The sequence below is a fragment of the Poecilia latipinna genome, unplaced genomic scaffold (assembly GCF_001443285.1).
Source record: "Poecilia latipinna isolate Pla-1442-1.1 unplaced genomic scaffold, P_latipinna-1.0 Scaffold3567, whole genome shotgun sequence".
Classification (NCBI taxonomy): Eukaryota; Metazoa; Chordata; class Actinopteri; order Cyprinodontiformes; family Poeciliidae; genus Poecilia; species Poecilia latipinna.
Window position 1 is genome coordinate 28,270 of NW_015116183.1, and position 14,812 is coordinate 43,081.

Sequence of the window (14,812 nt, forward strand, 5' to 3'; positions counted from 1 at the left end):
CAAAGATGCTTCATTTAAACATTGTATTAAGTTAGCTTGAATTGAAGTCAACTTTTATTTAAATTATTGTATTTTTATTTTCATTTGAAGACATAGCAACATTAAACGGATAATCCAAAGCCTTTATTCTGGTCGTCTAGCCTTATTTTAACCTGTAAGCCGTCGATCCTCCTTTAAAAGCAGCTTCTGCAGGCCCTTTGCAAATTATTCACAGCCTTTGGGCTTTTCCATATTGTGTCCTTATTTTACAGCCACAAAGGTTGAAAACACTTTACTGTGATTTTGTATGACAAACCAGCACAGACTGGATACATGTTTTCAAATCAAAATCAGTTGTGCATGCAAATTAAATGTACACCTAATTTGTAAAAATAAATAAATGAATAATAATTAAAAAAGAGAAAACCATGCATTGTATTCCTTCCTTTGCACACGTGTGGAGTGCTTTGAGTTGGTCTGTCATAAAACCCTAATAAAAGTTCTTGCAGGTTGAAATCATAATGTGACAAAAAAGGTAGGAAAGTTCAAGGGGAAATTTTATGCTGCACTGTACATACAAGCCCCGTGATTTTCCCCTCTGAAAGGAACTCATTTAATAATTTCTAAAAGCCTGAGGAAATTAAACTAGCTGGTGCTTTGATGAATAATATGCAATGAATTGCAACTAATTAGGAGGAGTTTTTGTTGCTTAGAATAATTTATTTGAAGCTTATTGGGATCGACAGCTTCTGCATAAATTTGAAATAAATGTTACAATGCAGACTACTAAAACAAACTCTCTATGTGTTGATTTGCTTATTATTAATTGTAGGACTTACTAAAGTGAAGTAATGCTTTAAGTTTGTTAAATTATACACTTAAGGGTCAACCATAAATAAGATGATTCCAAATACATTTAGATGAGCGTTTTTTTTTTTTTCTGTCTGTTTTTCTTTCGGAACTTCCTTCAAACAGAAACAATATGGCAGTCCCACCCCACATTGACAAGTAAAATTACGCCATCTGGTGGTCCAAAAAATGATGTTAATACAACAATCAGAGTCATTAATTGTGTGAAAACTTTACCTGCTCTGTTGTGAGAGAAGCCTGTTCTGCTGCCTGGTGAGAACTTTGGTGCTGCGGCGCCGACTCCTTGGGTGAGGACGCTGCGAGTTCAGGAGGCTCAGGAAAGGAGTCACAGTCAGTTACGCTTATCTCTGGAGTCATGTCATAGAAGTGTGGTGGAGGTAAAGGAAAATCCATTTCACATATGTCATGTGGAGGTAAATCCACATCTTTATCATTCGCAGAAGCCAGGGACTTCTCTCTGGACTTGTCCTGGTTTGTGTTTTTTCCCTGCTGCTTTTTGCCGCCATGCTGAGGTGTAGCATAAAGTTGTTGATCTTCAGATACTAATGGTTCTGGAGTGACTGATCCACGGCGTGATGAGTTAGGAGTCGCGAGCTTGTTTCTATCGTCCAAACTGTGAGCACGGTTCCTGGCTGCTGGTGCATCTTTCGAAGTTTCACTTGGCAAGTTGACCCACAGACCAAACGTGGAGAAACGATAGGTTTCTTTTGAATCATCCTGAACAGCTGGATGAGTCACTGTTTTTGTATCGAGTGACGTTCTCTTGGTCGTGTTCACGGCTTTGTTCTTCCCAGTCGCATCTGCCGGTTTACGTTTTGTCAAACTCTTTGGTGATTCTGTTTTTTTAGGGCCAGAAGAAGTCCCAGGAGGCGCAGAGACCTCCTTCACGTACTCGGCTGGGATATAGAAGGGTTTGGAGTCTTGGTCTTTGGAAACACGCCACCAATGATCATTGGTCTTGGAGACGAGGACGTACCTCTCGTTAGGTTTGATGCAGATGTGGCGGCCATCCTTCGCTTTGTACTCAAAGTCAAACTCCACCAACACGAACGCCATCTCCTCCTCCCTCCTGTGGAAGCTCAGTTACTTTGGTGGCAGCTCTAACATTTTGGAGCTGCAAAATAGAGGAAATGTGATGTTAGAATAAGTTTCAGAATGAAAATATCACCTAGTAGTACACAGTTCACTCTCCTACACTTCCACCTACCAAAACGAGTTTCTGTTTTTGCCCTGCTTTCACCTGACAATATGAACAACAACACACGACCTACGCTCTGGGGTTTGTTTATGTCACAGAACTTCCCCAGTTTGTAAAACTAAAAGCAGGCTACTAATATATTTTTAACTTTTCCATGTTTGTTTCAAGTCACAGCCACAAAATTCAATTCGTTTTAATGGGATTTTAAAACCATGTTTCCATCTGAGGCACTTATTGTAGCACTGGCTATAAGTTTACAGTTGTTGTAGTGTGCAGCCTCTACGGAGAGATTTTTAATTTTCTTTTTTAACACCTTAAAACAATACAAACAAGAATATGGTTCGGTACTACACAGTTGATTAGCCTATCACAATGCTGCTAAATGTGGGGTATCGGAGAAAATGTTGCTTTCACAGAGTCCTGTAAGGTCAGATGAGAGCAAAGAGGAACAGTTTGGCCAAAAATACAAAGAACCGCGTTTACTCAAAATCAACCAAAGCATATGTGCAAAAAAAAAACAAAACAAAAAAAAAAAACACTTCACACTAACTGTCAAATTTGGTGGTGAAAGTGTAACTATTTGAGCTTCTTCTGTAGCCACAGGACATGATCATCCATAGAGTTCTATGTAAAACAAAACCAACCACATAATGTGAGGCCGTCTGTCTTTCCACTGAAGCTTGGAGGAAACTGAATTAGGGAACAGGTCTAAGAGGGGCAGGAAAGGAGAGGCATCTTCAAGAGAGCTGTGCATAAACAAAGGTGTGCAATCCTCAATGAAGTGTTGCAATGTTGTAAACAACAAATATTACATAATTCCTTATAAAGCCTTTAAACCGAAACATTTACCCTCGGATTGACGACACAGTTTCACTACTTGTTGAGCGAACAAATATGCCAAAATTAGAATTGCAGGAAAAAACTAAAAATAAATTATCTTCTGAGGCCCTATCAGTCTGTAACATCACTGATGATGGCCTCACTTGATGCCATGCAAAAGTATTTACACCTCATTGGATATGAATACACTTGTCATGCTGAAAATTCAAACAAGGCATGGACTCAATATATTTTGAGGACTTCTTTGTGCTCGATCAACACCAAGTAGTGTATAACTGCATAGTCAAAGTAAAAGCAGACATGATAACTCCTGCCAAAGTTTGACTGTAACTGCAGTCATTTTTGCTTTATAAGGGATATTTACTGTTGTTTTGATTCGCTTTACATGTTCCTACACTTATAGCTTCACCTTTTTGGATGGTTTGTCTTTTTTTCCCTCTTACTTTTTTGGAGGATTCGTTTCTTGACTCGGTGCTTGATTTAATCTAAAGAATGCCGATTAACAAGGCAAGCCGAGATGGAAGATTCACTCTCCGTGCAAAGGAGATACACAGGAAGTCGCCTGCAAATGCAACCTTGAACCAAACTAACTAACAGACACAAAACAGCAGACTGTAAAGTGCTTGGCCACAAAACAGGAAGCCTGCACCAACCTTGGCTCGGCATCAGTGCGACGTCATCTGGCAATCTCAGTTTGTCTTTTTTTTCTCCCCCCTCTGCATTTAATTCATTAAACACTTGGCATATCCTGGGTGTTTTTACCACCCTCCTGAAGCAAAAACAGAGGCAGAAGTAACATTGTAGATGAAAAACAAGATCAACTAATATGAATAGTGTGAAAGTCCTTAAGAAAAAGAAGATACATTCAGAACAGCAAGTACTTTACAAAGAATTCTGACTCATTTTCAAAGATAATTCCTTCTAAAAATCCTTCTCAGTTTGACATATTAGTATCGTTTCACACGAGTCCCTCAGCAGTTGTCGCTTCAGTGAAGTGGAATAAAAAACAGAAAAAGGTTTCATTCTGGAATCTGAAGCTTTGAGGATTACTTGCATGTCTAATTGTCTCTACTTGCCTTCGGTTGCGATTTCTTTAAGTTTCCTTGTGATCAGATGAGTCACTGAAGGGGAAACAGCCACTCTGTCCAAACAAACTGAAATGTGGAGATGTGGAGTTGTAGAGCTTGAACCTGCTGCTCACAAGTGCTGTTTCTGCTCGACTGGCTGATTTCCTGTTCTGTGTGCCTTTACCGAAAGAGGCAAACTGTGAAACATCAGAGCTCTGAAAGCCACACGAAATGGGAAGTCTGACTTTACCCACACTTCCCAGTGAATACTTGGCATGTAAATTCTTTTTACGGCAGCGTGCTGACTTGGATTGAGCGGCATGCTGTTGAGTCAGTGTGACATAGCAAAAAATTAGCTTTTTTTTTTTTTTTTTTTATAGCAGAGCAGACGCCATAAAATTGTTGTGGTTGTTGAAACAGGAGTGAAAACTTAGTTTGTAATTCAGTAACAAGATAACAATTTTAAGCAATACCCAAAGGAAAACATAACTGAATATACTAGTGAGACTGCTAACTAATGGCACCAAAGATGTAAAATGTAGAAACCATTGAAAACTACATAAACCACATAAAACAATTCATGTCTGTTTATATCACAATTGAACTGTATGTCTACCTGTGTTGACGATCAAATCCGCCCTCTGCTGGAGGAGAACAGTCTTTGTTTTGAACTAAAACGATTTACATTCTGTGCTCTTAAAGTGCTTACTCCCTTAGAAGTTTGGTTTTGCTTTCTAGTCAAAAGTTTTGGTAAGCATATTTTAATATTAGACATAGATTTATTTGAGTAAATACAAAAAATGTTCACTAGGAACAGCAACAAATATAATTATTGATTATAAAAGGAAAACATGCCAAATAAATCAATATATTAGTTAAATAGAATATGTACAACAACCTCACACAAAAAGCCAAATAATATTTAGTGACTCTCTGTCATAAGGAATTTAAAATTATGACTGTCAATATCCTTAGTTCCCTTATTCCTTAAAACCAGGGTTGGCCCAGTAATAATCTTAAAAGGAAATAAAATATAAGCGACCCAGTTTTCAACCATATATTATCTGCCACTCACAATATGGCCACAGTAATAATTCATCCTTGTAAGTGCAACGAAAACCAATAGTTCTCTTAGAACAAAACTTTACGTCGTCTGCTGAGTTTGAGTAATTAATGATCAGTTTTTCATTTGACAGGAATAGGAGCCCTGCCATAGGCAGGGCATCAAAAAATTAGGTGAAACTCATGTTGTTCCTCTCCACGGAAATCTTTAGTAAAAGGCGAAAGATTTGTACGATCTGAAGAGAAACATGAGTGCATGATACTTAGAGGGCTCCTCGAGTCTTTATACTCCAGCATACAATTCACACTGACGGTAGCGATTAACCTAAACAGTCAACAACAAAAAAACAGAATTTAAACTTCAACATATTACAAGAAGCTGAAAAAAACGTCAAAAATATTTTAATATCACCACAGAATGCGCCAGAAAAGAGTTCTTATCTTAAATATTAACGTAAATAAACTGTACAACACATCGCGCAATGCATCATGGGTATCACTCCGCTTTCATCACAGCTACATAATAACAAAGTTCTGCTAGCTCATTAATAAAGCAAAATCAGCACGACTTATTCGAAAACCTAGAGGCGGACATGACGATTAAAACAAACTGAGAAAACGTTTATTTTATGATTGAAAACCTTTATAGACGGTTTCTAAAGTTAACGCATGCGCCGTATAGGAACTTAAAAACGAAAGATGATATCCGTGAATCGTGCATCTATGAGAAAAAGTGCGAAAAATAATGCCAAATTCTAGTATATTGCTGCACTATAATTCTAATACTTCTTAGGTTTATTTTATTCCGTCCGATTGACACCTATATTCTAGAACTGATGAAGCATCAGCAGAGAAATATTCACTCAAGATTTAAAAACGAATCTGTGCTATTATTTCAGCTAAATCTAGGACGATCATGGAGGAAGGGTAAATGAGAATAAATGCATTAAGGAGCAACTTCATCTATTCTTTTGTCTTTCTTGTACCTCAACTCCCTGCAAGAATCCCTTCTGACAGAATTTCAACTATCTGTTTCTGATTTTATGCAAGCCTTTTTCGGTTTACTTAGGCTTTTTGAGATTTTCGCACGTTTCTGCATTTCATATGAAATGTAGATTTTACTAGTTTCATTTTGGAAAAAAAAAAAACAGTGAAAAAGAAACATATAATGAACAGATAGTTTAACAAGATGTGCGAGAATAACAAAATGGCTAACCTTTTCCCCCTCTCTACTGTGTAAATCATTTAACAAGTGCAAAATTAAAGACTCCTAATACTGCTCTCTAAAGCAAAGTACACAATGAACAAAAATAAAACTACTTAAACTGAGTGAAACCTTTAACCCTATTTAATATTGGATGAACAGAATGGGCCTCTGAACATTATTTATATGGAGAAAAGACAAACAGACCAAAAACAAAACTTCTTGTGTAGAACATTTTTTATTACTTTGCCGAGTTAAAGTGGCACTATATCATGAGGCTCTGACTGAAATTAAACAGATGCAGTTCATTTTCAGTTTTGTGACAAAAGAAAAAGACAATTAAATACAACATAATGAACATTACATTACACAGATGACAAAGCAAGAACATATCCAGTGCTAGAAAAATTTACAGAATAAGTTTCTGGCAGGACATTTTGAGTAGTAAACATTTTAAATTAGCTGTGTTGGACTGCTGGTTTTATGCTGCATCAATGGCACTCTGAATTCAGTCCAGTTATACTTCAGTGTCCGTTTTCTCAACACTTCACTTGTAGAGCCAGTGTAAAACAGGCTCTCCTGATTTGGATTAACAAGCTGATATTATGGATTATTACTGAGCATCTTGGTCCACAAACCCTAGAAGGATTGATTGGCTTAATGTTAGCATTTGGTCTTCCATTTAAATACAAATATAATCTGAATTCCAATATCAAAAATAAGGCATAGTTCAGTAAAAAAAAAATGCTTCCCTTGTCTGATTTTTTACTGTACAAAAAAAAAAAAAAATTCTGTAAATGTTCAGAATTTCACGATGAAGGCTGCAGAGTGAAGACGCGGCAGCTTTTTGCTATTTAAGACATCCCAGAAACATAAAAACGGTTATTTAAAAAGTGTCTTTGTGCAGCTCCGTGCGTTTGCTTTCTTTTAGTTTAAATGGCCTTGACGTCGATGAGACTACCATGCTGGGTCCCCTGCCGCAGGGTCTTGATTCCCTGCAGCTTTCGGCCGTGAAGAGTGAAGCGAGACCAGGTGGCCAGCTGGAGCAGGGCACAGGTGATAGGCACAAACACCAACATGTAGAAACAGCCCAGACGGAGAGGCGGAGTCCCTGAGTCGGATGCAGACACAGAATCCTTCACAGGTGTCCTCTGGAAAATATCATAACCTGGGGGAGGAGAAACCCAGAGTTGAGGAAAACAATCCCTTTGGTGTCAACAAAGTGCAAATCTCAATCTGAGAATGTTCAGAAATTCTGGAAAGATCTTTTAAAATACAAGAAAGAAAGAAAAAACCAAACAAAATGGCTGCATTATAGTTAAACTTGTATCCTTGTTTAAGTAAGAAGTATTTAATGAAATTATTTTTGTTACTTTTAACAAAGCTGACTTGCTAAAGTTCTGAATATTTGTAAGTATATGCTCAATATTAGAGAGTTAATGACATTCATCTTCTTTACTGCATCATTGCTACTTGTATTCAGGATTTGAAGTAGCAATTACAAGATTACAGATCAATTTGACCTTATTAATTGCTAAAACAACTAAAACTTATACGTACTTGGGTGTTGGAACAGGACATTGATCTCAAACTCAAACAAAACAGGTTTTTAAATTGAATAAAGCAGACTATGACTAAGCTTCCTTGTGGAAAATGTAAGCTTAAAACCCCAATTTAAATCAGAAAACCAACCCATCTAGTAAATCCGCAAGAATAAACGGTAAATAAATATCTGGCCAGGATGTATACGCATTTCTCTTTTTAAAGTTGCTGAGTAAATATTCCACCCTGGAAAAAGAATGGTTCAAATTAAAAAATAAAACTTAATCAAATAAAAAGCCCCAAAGATGAATCTAGTTTTCCCAAAAGCTGTATGTAAAATGCTTTCGAGGAAGCGTGCGTACCTGTGTAAACGCAGAGCAGCCAGGTGCCGATGAGTGGGGCGAATGTCTGGCCCGGTTTGGTCAACAGGTTGACCATCCCAAAGAGGAGGGCCGAGGCGGCCTGCTGACGTCTGTTCACCACGTAGTCCTCGTCGACCAGATCGGAAATGACCAGCTTCAGCAGCTTGCAGGTGCCCTCTGTGAACACCCGGTTACTGAAACGAAGAGGCGGACGGTTAGTGACCTGGCGGGAATCCTTTAGGTGCGAACAGCACAGGTCAATCTTTCCTGGCGTGTGCAGCTTTCAAAAATGTGAAAACCAAAAACAAGCAGAGCAGAGAAAAAGCAGAAACTGTCAACGGTCAACTGTCGGCCATACCTAGCTATGAAGATGCACAGCAGATAAATGTGGTCAGCCCCTGCAAGCAGCATAACCACACTAAGTCCCAGTTTGAGCATAAACAGCCAGCGGATAACCTGGTAAACGCCGTAACGCCGGCACAGTGTCAGGAAATACAAGTTGTTGAGGTGGGGGGCAACGTAAGAGATCCCTGTGAGGGAGCAGAAGCAGAGCTGCATCAAAGAAAAAAATACAAACTGTGCAAAGAAACAGAAAAAATGATAATGTGCTCGGTTTTAACCACAGCTGAGGTAGAAGCTCTCTAACAGCACCAACTAAAACAGGCATGCCGAAGTGAGAAATAAAAATGCAACATTTTTTATTAGGTTTTAATATGACAGACCAACACAAAGTGGTTCATAATCAAAAAGAGGGAAAGATTTTCTTCTGAAAAGAGTGTGCTTTAATATTGAGCAGCACCTGAGCAAATACTCTGAACCATCCACTGCTGCAGCTGGAAGTACTTTGAGGTAAGTCTTCCACCAGCTTTGCACATGTAAAGACTGACATTTTTAAGATTTTTTATCTTTTCTTTTTTTTTTTTTTGCAAAATACCTGACCTTAGTCTGATTTAACTCAGATGGATTTAGGTTTGGTCTTTCACTGAAGATTCTAGCACGTCACATATATAGGCCTGTCACCAGAACAAATTTTACTAGACAATAAATTGTCCCAGAAATTATAGCAATAAATGATGGTATTGTTGTTTTGAGACAAATTCCAAGTAAAATTATGGTAACAATGGCACAATAATGCAAGAACACATACTTAAGGATCGATAAACTTTAAACTGTAATATACATTTAAAATTATTGAGTTTCTTTTAATTGATCATGTGATTAATTGACTTATTGTTTATTGTGACAGGCCTACACACATAACATATGCTTTGCAGTGTGTTTAGGGTGGCTGTCCTGCTAGTCTTAAATCTTCAGTCTTAAACAGTTTTCTTCAATAAGTGCCCTTGACTGCATTAATCTCTATTCAGCCATCTTCCCATTAAATGCGACCATTTTTCCCCTCTGCAGTGATTTCACACCTCAACTAATGCAAAGAAAACAAGTTCATATTCATTTAGAAACAATAATGCTAATGTTTTAACTCAGGAAGAGTTCAGAAATCAATATTTGATGGAATAACCATGAAGGTTTTCAATGCTGGGTTCAGTGCAGTGGTTTCAGAGCTGTATAGATGGAAAAAGTTTTTAAAAACAAAGTAGAATTTTCCTTCTTCTTCACATTCATGAACCACTTTGCGTTAACACATAAAACCCACCGATGCATTTTATGGTTGTTGCATGTCAAAAAAACATTTAAAAAAAATAATAGTTCAGGGGGTCCAATACATTTGCAAGACACTGTAGGAAATAACAAAAGTACCACACGGTGAGTGTATTAAATTTAGTCATGGCCTTAAAAGAATTCATGTTTACTGCTTTCTGATTTTTTTTTATGCTCTTGGTGTGGAAGATTTTTCTGTGAAATCCTACCGAGCAGGATTGAACCTGTAGAGGCAGAAATGTTATCAGACAAGAGATGTTCCAGGAAAAAAGGAAAAAAGTTGTTTTTTAAATGGCAGGGAAACCCCTGCAAAAAAAAAAAAAAAAAAAATCAGACAAAAAGATCAAATGTATATGATTTGAAAGTAAATATAATATTCCATTTGTACTGTAGAACTGAAAATATGTAGAAATATTTAACATGATTTTGAACAAAGTCCTTACAATAATTTGGGATTCGATTAAAAAAATAAAAATAAAATCAGAAATTTTCCCTCACGCTGTAGAAGTTCGTTTATTATGCTGATAGATTAAATAGTCAAAGAAAAAAATATTTACACCTTCATACAAAACTCATTTTAAGTATTTACTATTGTTGATATTTTTACCTTTACTATCATCTCACCTGGATAAGATTCATGGACACAAACCACATGAAGTTTCTGTGCTTGGAGAGCTGCTTCAGATACTGGCCAATAGTGATGGGTTTCTCTGTTTGAGTAAATGGAGCGTGACCGACACTCAGCCTGGATCCAGACACAAGAACACATATTATTGTAAAGGACAAAACAAAACAAACAAAAAACAGAGATATCGTTCCAAACTTAAAGACACTTTAAATGTCCGTACTCCTTCAGTGTTGACGCCTCATCTAGCTTTGAGCGGATCTCCTTGCTGAAACGCTGCTGCAGCAGCCGAGACACAACGAAAAAGCCCAGGACGGAAAAAGCTGCCAGAGTCACGCAGAACACACGGAAGGAGTAGAAATCCTCCTTGTCCCAGACGGAGTAGGAGAGGAAAACAGAGACGGAGCCCAACGCGCTGAACACCGAGCAGTGGAAGTTGAGGCGCGTGCGGTCGGCGGCCGACACGGCGAGGTCGGCCAGCAGGGCGCTGTGGTGGAGGTCCACCATGGTGAGGAAGCCGTCGTACAGACACAGGCACAGCAGGAACTGCAGGCCTGGCCTGGCCCACGCCACCCAGAAGGCCAGGAAGGACAGGGCGAAGAGAGGGCCATTCGTAGAAAGGGCCTTCAGGCGCTTCAGCACCACCTCTGGCGATGTGATCTGAGAGCCTGACCTGGGTGGAAAACACACGCCGTGTGAGAAATCTGCAGAAACAAAGGCTGCGATCTCTTCTCGCTCTCCTTCCTACAAAAAAACACTTAAGATTTGAATAAGTTAAAGTCTAAGTCAGCAACAGCAAACAAAACATATTTATAAAAGCGTGAATAAATACTGAATATCCTGGAGAATGTACACTCTTTGTTTAAACTTTTTTTTTTTTTTCACCACTCACTGAATAAACATAACTGGTTTGCAATATGACAGAAATGTAAACACAGGTGGCAGACTGTTTGACGCGATCAACTGGTTTTCCTGTCAACGTGGCGGACAAGGCCACATGTCCGACAGTCAGACGTTGGCATCGGCTGCGTGGGAAGCGGCGGCATTTTTTGTGTTGACTGGAAAGTCAGGAAAAACAGGAACACGACTTGTTATATTCGTGATCATTTTGCACCAAGTCAAGTTCAGATATTTTTCTTAAAGAAAATGGGATCATTTTCCTGGGGCTTCCAACGGTTTTTGTTGCCAAACTTATAGAATGAAAACTAATGTTTAAGCTTGTCAATCGCCAGCAATGCAGCCTAGAGAGCAGAAAAATGCTAATTCTGATTTATTATTTACTTTTGTTCATGTTTAAAATAATTTTATTTTCACTCTTTAGGGTGATGCTCTTATCCTTTCTGCATTTGTCAAGACAACATAAATCTAATTCATTGGTGTTCTTTAAAGTAACTTTATGTTTTTGTGAAGCCATCATTAATGCATTATTTGCTACAAATTATCAATGTTGTTGCGCTTTAGGCATAAAAGAAATCCTTGTTTAAAAAGGGAATTGAGTTATTCTTTTATTTTCCCCTTTAATGTATTTCAAATATTGTATAAAAATGCTTAAGGGAGTAAATGAAAAATCTGCAAACTGTGCCAATTAGTTCATCCGATTAATCATGAGAATAACCGATAAAATAATCTATTAGCAATGCTTAAACTTTGGTTTAGGACGGCATTAAACGAAAAGTCACGAAGATGACGTGCACAATTACGCCAGGCTTCGTTTTCGCTGTGATCTGTTGAGTCACAAAAAGACCAGCAGGTAAATATTCTGCAGGGGAAGAATGTTTAAAACAAGAGATGCAGAGGCTTACTGAGGAGAGCTGAGGAAGGCGTGGTCACTCAGCCAGCCGAAGAGAGGGTCATTCAGACTGTTCCAGATAAGGAATACAGTCTGTGGAGCAGAATAACAAGAAGATAATTAGACATAAAGCAAATGGACATCAGATCAAAACGACCTCAGAAAACCTTTTAATCAATTTGTATAATAAACTGAACTTTGCTAGATAAGTCAATAAGAAGAATAAATCTAGTGGAATCCATTCGCTTGACTTTGAATCTTTCTGTATAATTGCATTGAATGAACATTTCTTTTGTAAAGTCCTTTGTGACAACATTTGTTATGTACTGGTGCTACATAACAAAAAAAAAATAAAAAACCTGAATTGAACAATTTCCTGTCAACTTCACTTTGGTTTCTCCATTTACCGTACTCACCTCTCCCACCCAGAAGGAGATTTTATCGATCTTGTAGATGGACACAAACGTCTCCACGTAATAAAGCAGGAACACATTGTGGAGAATGGACGTAAAAAGGGCCAGTGAGCCGTAGAGCACTGCGGTGGAGAAGACACTCTGCCAGAAGCCCCAGACGCTCCTGCCCATGCTTTTCTCTCAGGTCCTTTCTCTGAGGTAAGCTGTGATCGTCATTGCCTGGACGACCCACCTTCACAGAAACATATCCTGACAAAAAAAAAAAAAAAAAAAAAAAGAAAAATCCAGTGTTAAATACATTTAAGTTTATTTTATTTTTTTTTACATTGTTGCAGTTCTGTAATTAGCAGGAGAGAAAATGAAATCTCTAAATTGTTTTTTTTTATAATAATGCATTAATTAAACAAAAAAAAACATCTAATCATTCTTGGTTCATATTCATGTGAAGTGAAAAATTTTTTTATTAATGCTTTCCTACAGGTTTCAAAAGTAGAAAAAAGTGAAAAGTGATATCTATTCATTTCCTTTTTTAATCTCATACTATTACATACAACCCCTCCAAAAAAAAAAAACAAAACAAAAAAAAAAACCCCTCAGAGCAGCTACATCTAAACTCAGAAAATTAATAATACGACTGGCTCCGTCTTCAGACTACAGGAATGCTGTTGGCAAAGCAGCGGGACTGCAAGTGCTCATTAAGGTTTGTTTAGCTGTGAACAACTTTTTCTTTCTCTCTGGGCAGATCCACGGCCCGCTGTGTTTCGCTTGAGTTCGTGTTTGAACCACGGGCTCTATAAAAAGCTGCCCCACTTCCCGGTGAAGAAATAAAAGTGAAGTCACACGACTGTTGCCGGACAAGTAATTTTTGCTGCATCGGTTTGCCCTTCGGCCTCATATTTAACGCTGAACTATGAACGTTCAACACAATTAAACAGTAACAGCTACTGGGAAAAGTTGAGGGCTGCATCTCAACTTTTGTCACTGCTTTCCTTCACTGAAAGCAAGAGAAACCTTATTCCAAACCATGAATGCAAATCCTACCCAGCCGCGTTTATTTCTGAGCCTTTTTTCACTCCCCCTTTGCCGACTCAAGGTGCTCTTCTCACTCTTAGGGAAAGAATTCACATAAGTACCGGCAGGTTTATTTCTCACCCCACACTTAGGCACCACAAGCGCAAACCTGTCTGCATCTGAAAACCTCTCGTCAAACCTCGAGCGCAAAACGTCTTCGACGGCCGAAAGCGACCGCGTTTCAACGTGCGATGTGGCGTACTCTTGTCCGGGTAAACAACAGAGCGGTGTTGAAGCACGGCCCTGAACCGTTAGATTCGGATCAGCGAGATAACAAGGGGAACGAAAAAGCTCCGCGTTATCAGATCTCGGCTAGGTCGTATCACGTCTAAAACGTGGCCGCGTCGTGTCAAATCGGTCTGCAGGAAAAAAAAAAACCCACAAAACAAGACAACATCTACAAACATCCCACTGAAGTGCAACAAAGCAGGAGATGCTTTTTAACCTGCGCGCAGGTCTCTTTGTTTCGACGGCAAAGATACACCTGCTGCTCACTCTGAAAGCCAAGAAGCAGGAGCTGATGAGGCCTGATCTTTGAACTCCAGGTTCTCCACATTTTCAAACATCAAACTTTTTTTCGAATTACAACTTACAGCCAATATCTGAACTCAGGCTTTTTTCATCTGCCTTTTTTTTTTTTTCAAATCCCAGACAGTAAGGAGGGACAGAAGGATTTACCGATGGTTTGATGAATAGATTGGATGGGCAAATTGTTCGATGGGAAAGACGTCATCCCAGAGGGAGGATTGCTATTCAAATACCTCCTTCACATGCGGTTACTTGTGTTGCCTGATTTTTGTGCCTCCTATGATGTCGTCACTCCAAATGAACACAAAGCTAAATTAGCTGGGGACGTTTTTGTGGCATTTTTAAAAATTGTGTATGTTGTCAATCCATATATATATATATATTTGTTTGTTTTACTCAGGGAACATTAAAGAGGAAATCAAATTGCATCTTAAACTGCATTCTTCAACTAAACAAGAAGAATTTAATTTGTAACATTGTGAAAAAAATAAAATCGAGAAGTAATGTTGCACTTTCTAAATCTTTCCAAACTCTTGTTTTTTTTTTTTTTTTTTTTTTTTTTTTGTTTTTTAAAAATTTAAATTTTTTAAAATAATAACACAA

The 14,812-nt window shown here is 38.2% G+C and overlaps 2 protein-coding genes across 4 annotated transcripts in view; both read right to left on the reverse strand.

Annotated features, from left to right (window-relative positions):
* The window catches only part of LOC106941246 (rho GTPase-activating protein 27-like), a 31,347-nt gene extending 27,691 nt beyond the window's left edge, over window positions 1-3,656 (reverse strand). For all 3 annotated transcript variants that reach the window (XM_015024200.1, XM_015024198.1, XM_015024199.1), the window contains exons 1-2: window positions 3,541-3,656; window positions 1,066-1,963 (exon numbers count right to left, since the gene is read on the reverse strand). In XM_015024200.1, coding sequence (XP_014879686.1) covers window positions 1,066-1,905 — 840 coding nt within the window. In that variant the 5' untranslated portion in view covers window positions 1,906-1,963; window positions 3,541-3,656. The remainder of the gene's footprint in view (window positions 1-1,065; window positions 1,964-3,540) is intronic.
* A 3,325-nt stretch (window positions 3,657-6,981) lies between these two features.
* The window catches only part of mfsd13a (major facilitator superfamily domain containing 13A), an 11,762-nt gene continuing 3,931 nt past the window's right edge, over window positions 6,982-14,812 (reverse strand). The window contains exons 2-9 of the mRNA XM_015024201.1: window positions 12,614-12,859; window positions 12,211-12,290; window positions 10,632-11,081; window positions 10,408-10,528; window positions 9,993-10,089; window positions 8,483-8,654; window positions 8,125-8,318; window positions 6,982-7,388 (exon numbers count right to left, since the gene is read on the reverse strand). Of these exons, the coding sequence (XP_014879687.1) occupies window positions 7,153-7,388; window positions 8,125-8,318; window positions 8,483-8,654; window positions 9,993-10,089; window positions 10,408-10,528; window positions 10,632-11,081; window positions 12,211-12,290; window positions 12,614-12,781 (1,518 nt within the window). The 5' untranslated portion in view covers window positions 12,782-12,859 and the 3' untranslated portion in view covers window positions 6,982-7,152. The remainder of the gene's footprint in view (window positions 7,389-8,124; window positions 8,319-8,482; window positions 8,655-9,992; window positions 10,090-10,407; window positions 10,529-10,631; window positions 11,082-12,210; window positions 12,291-12,613; window positions 12,860-14,812) is intronic.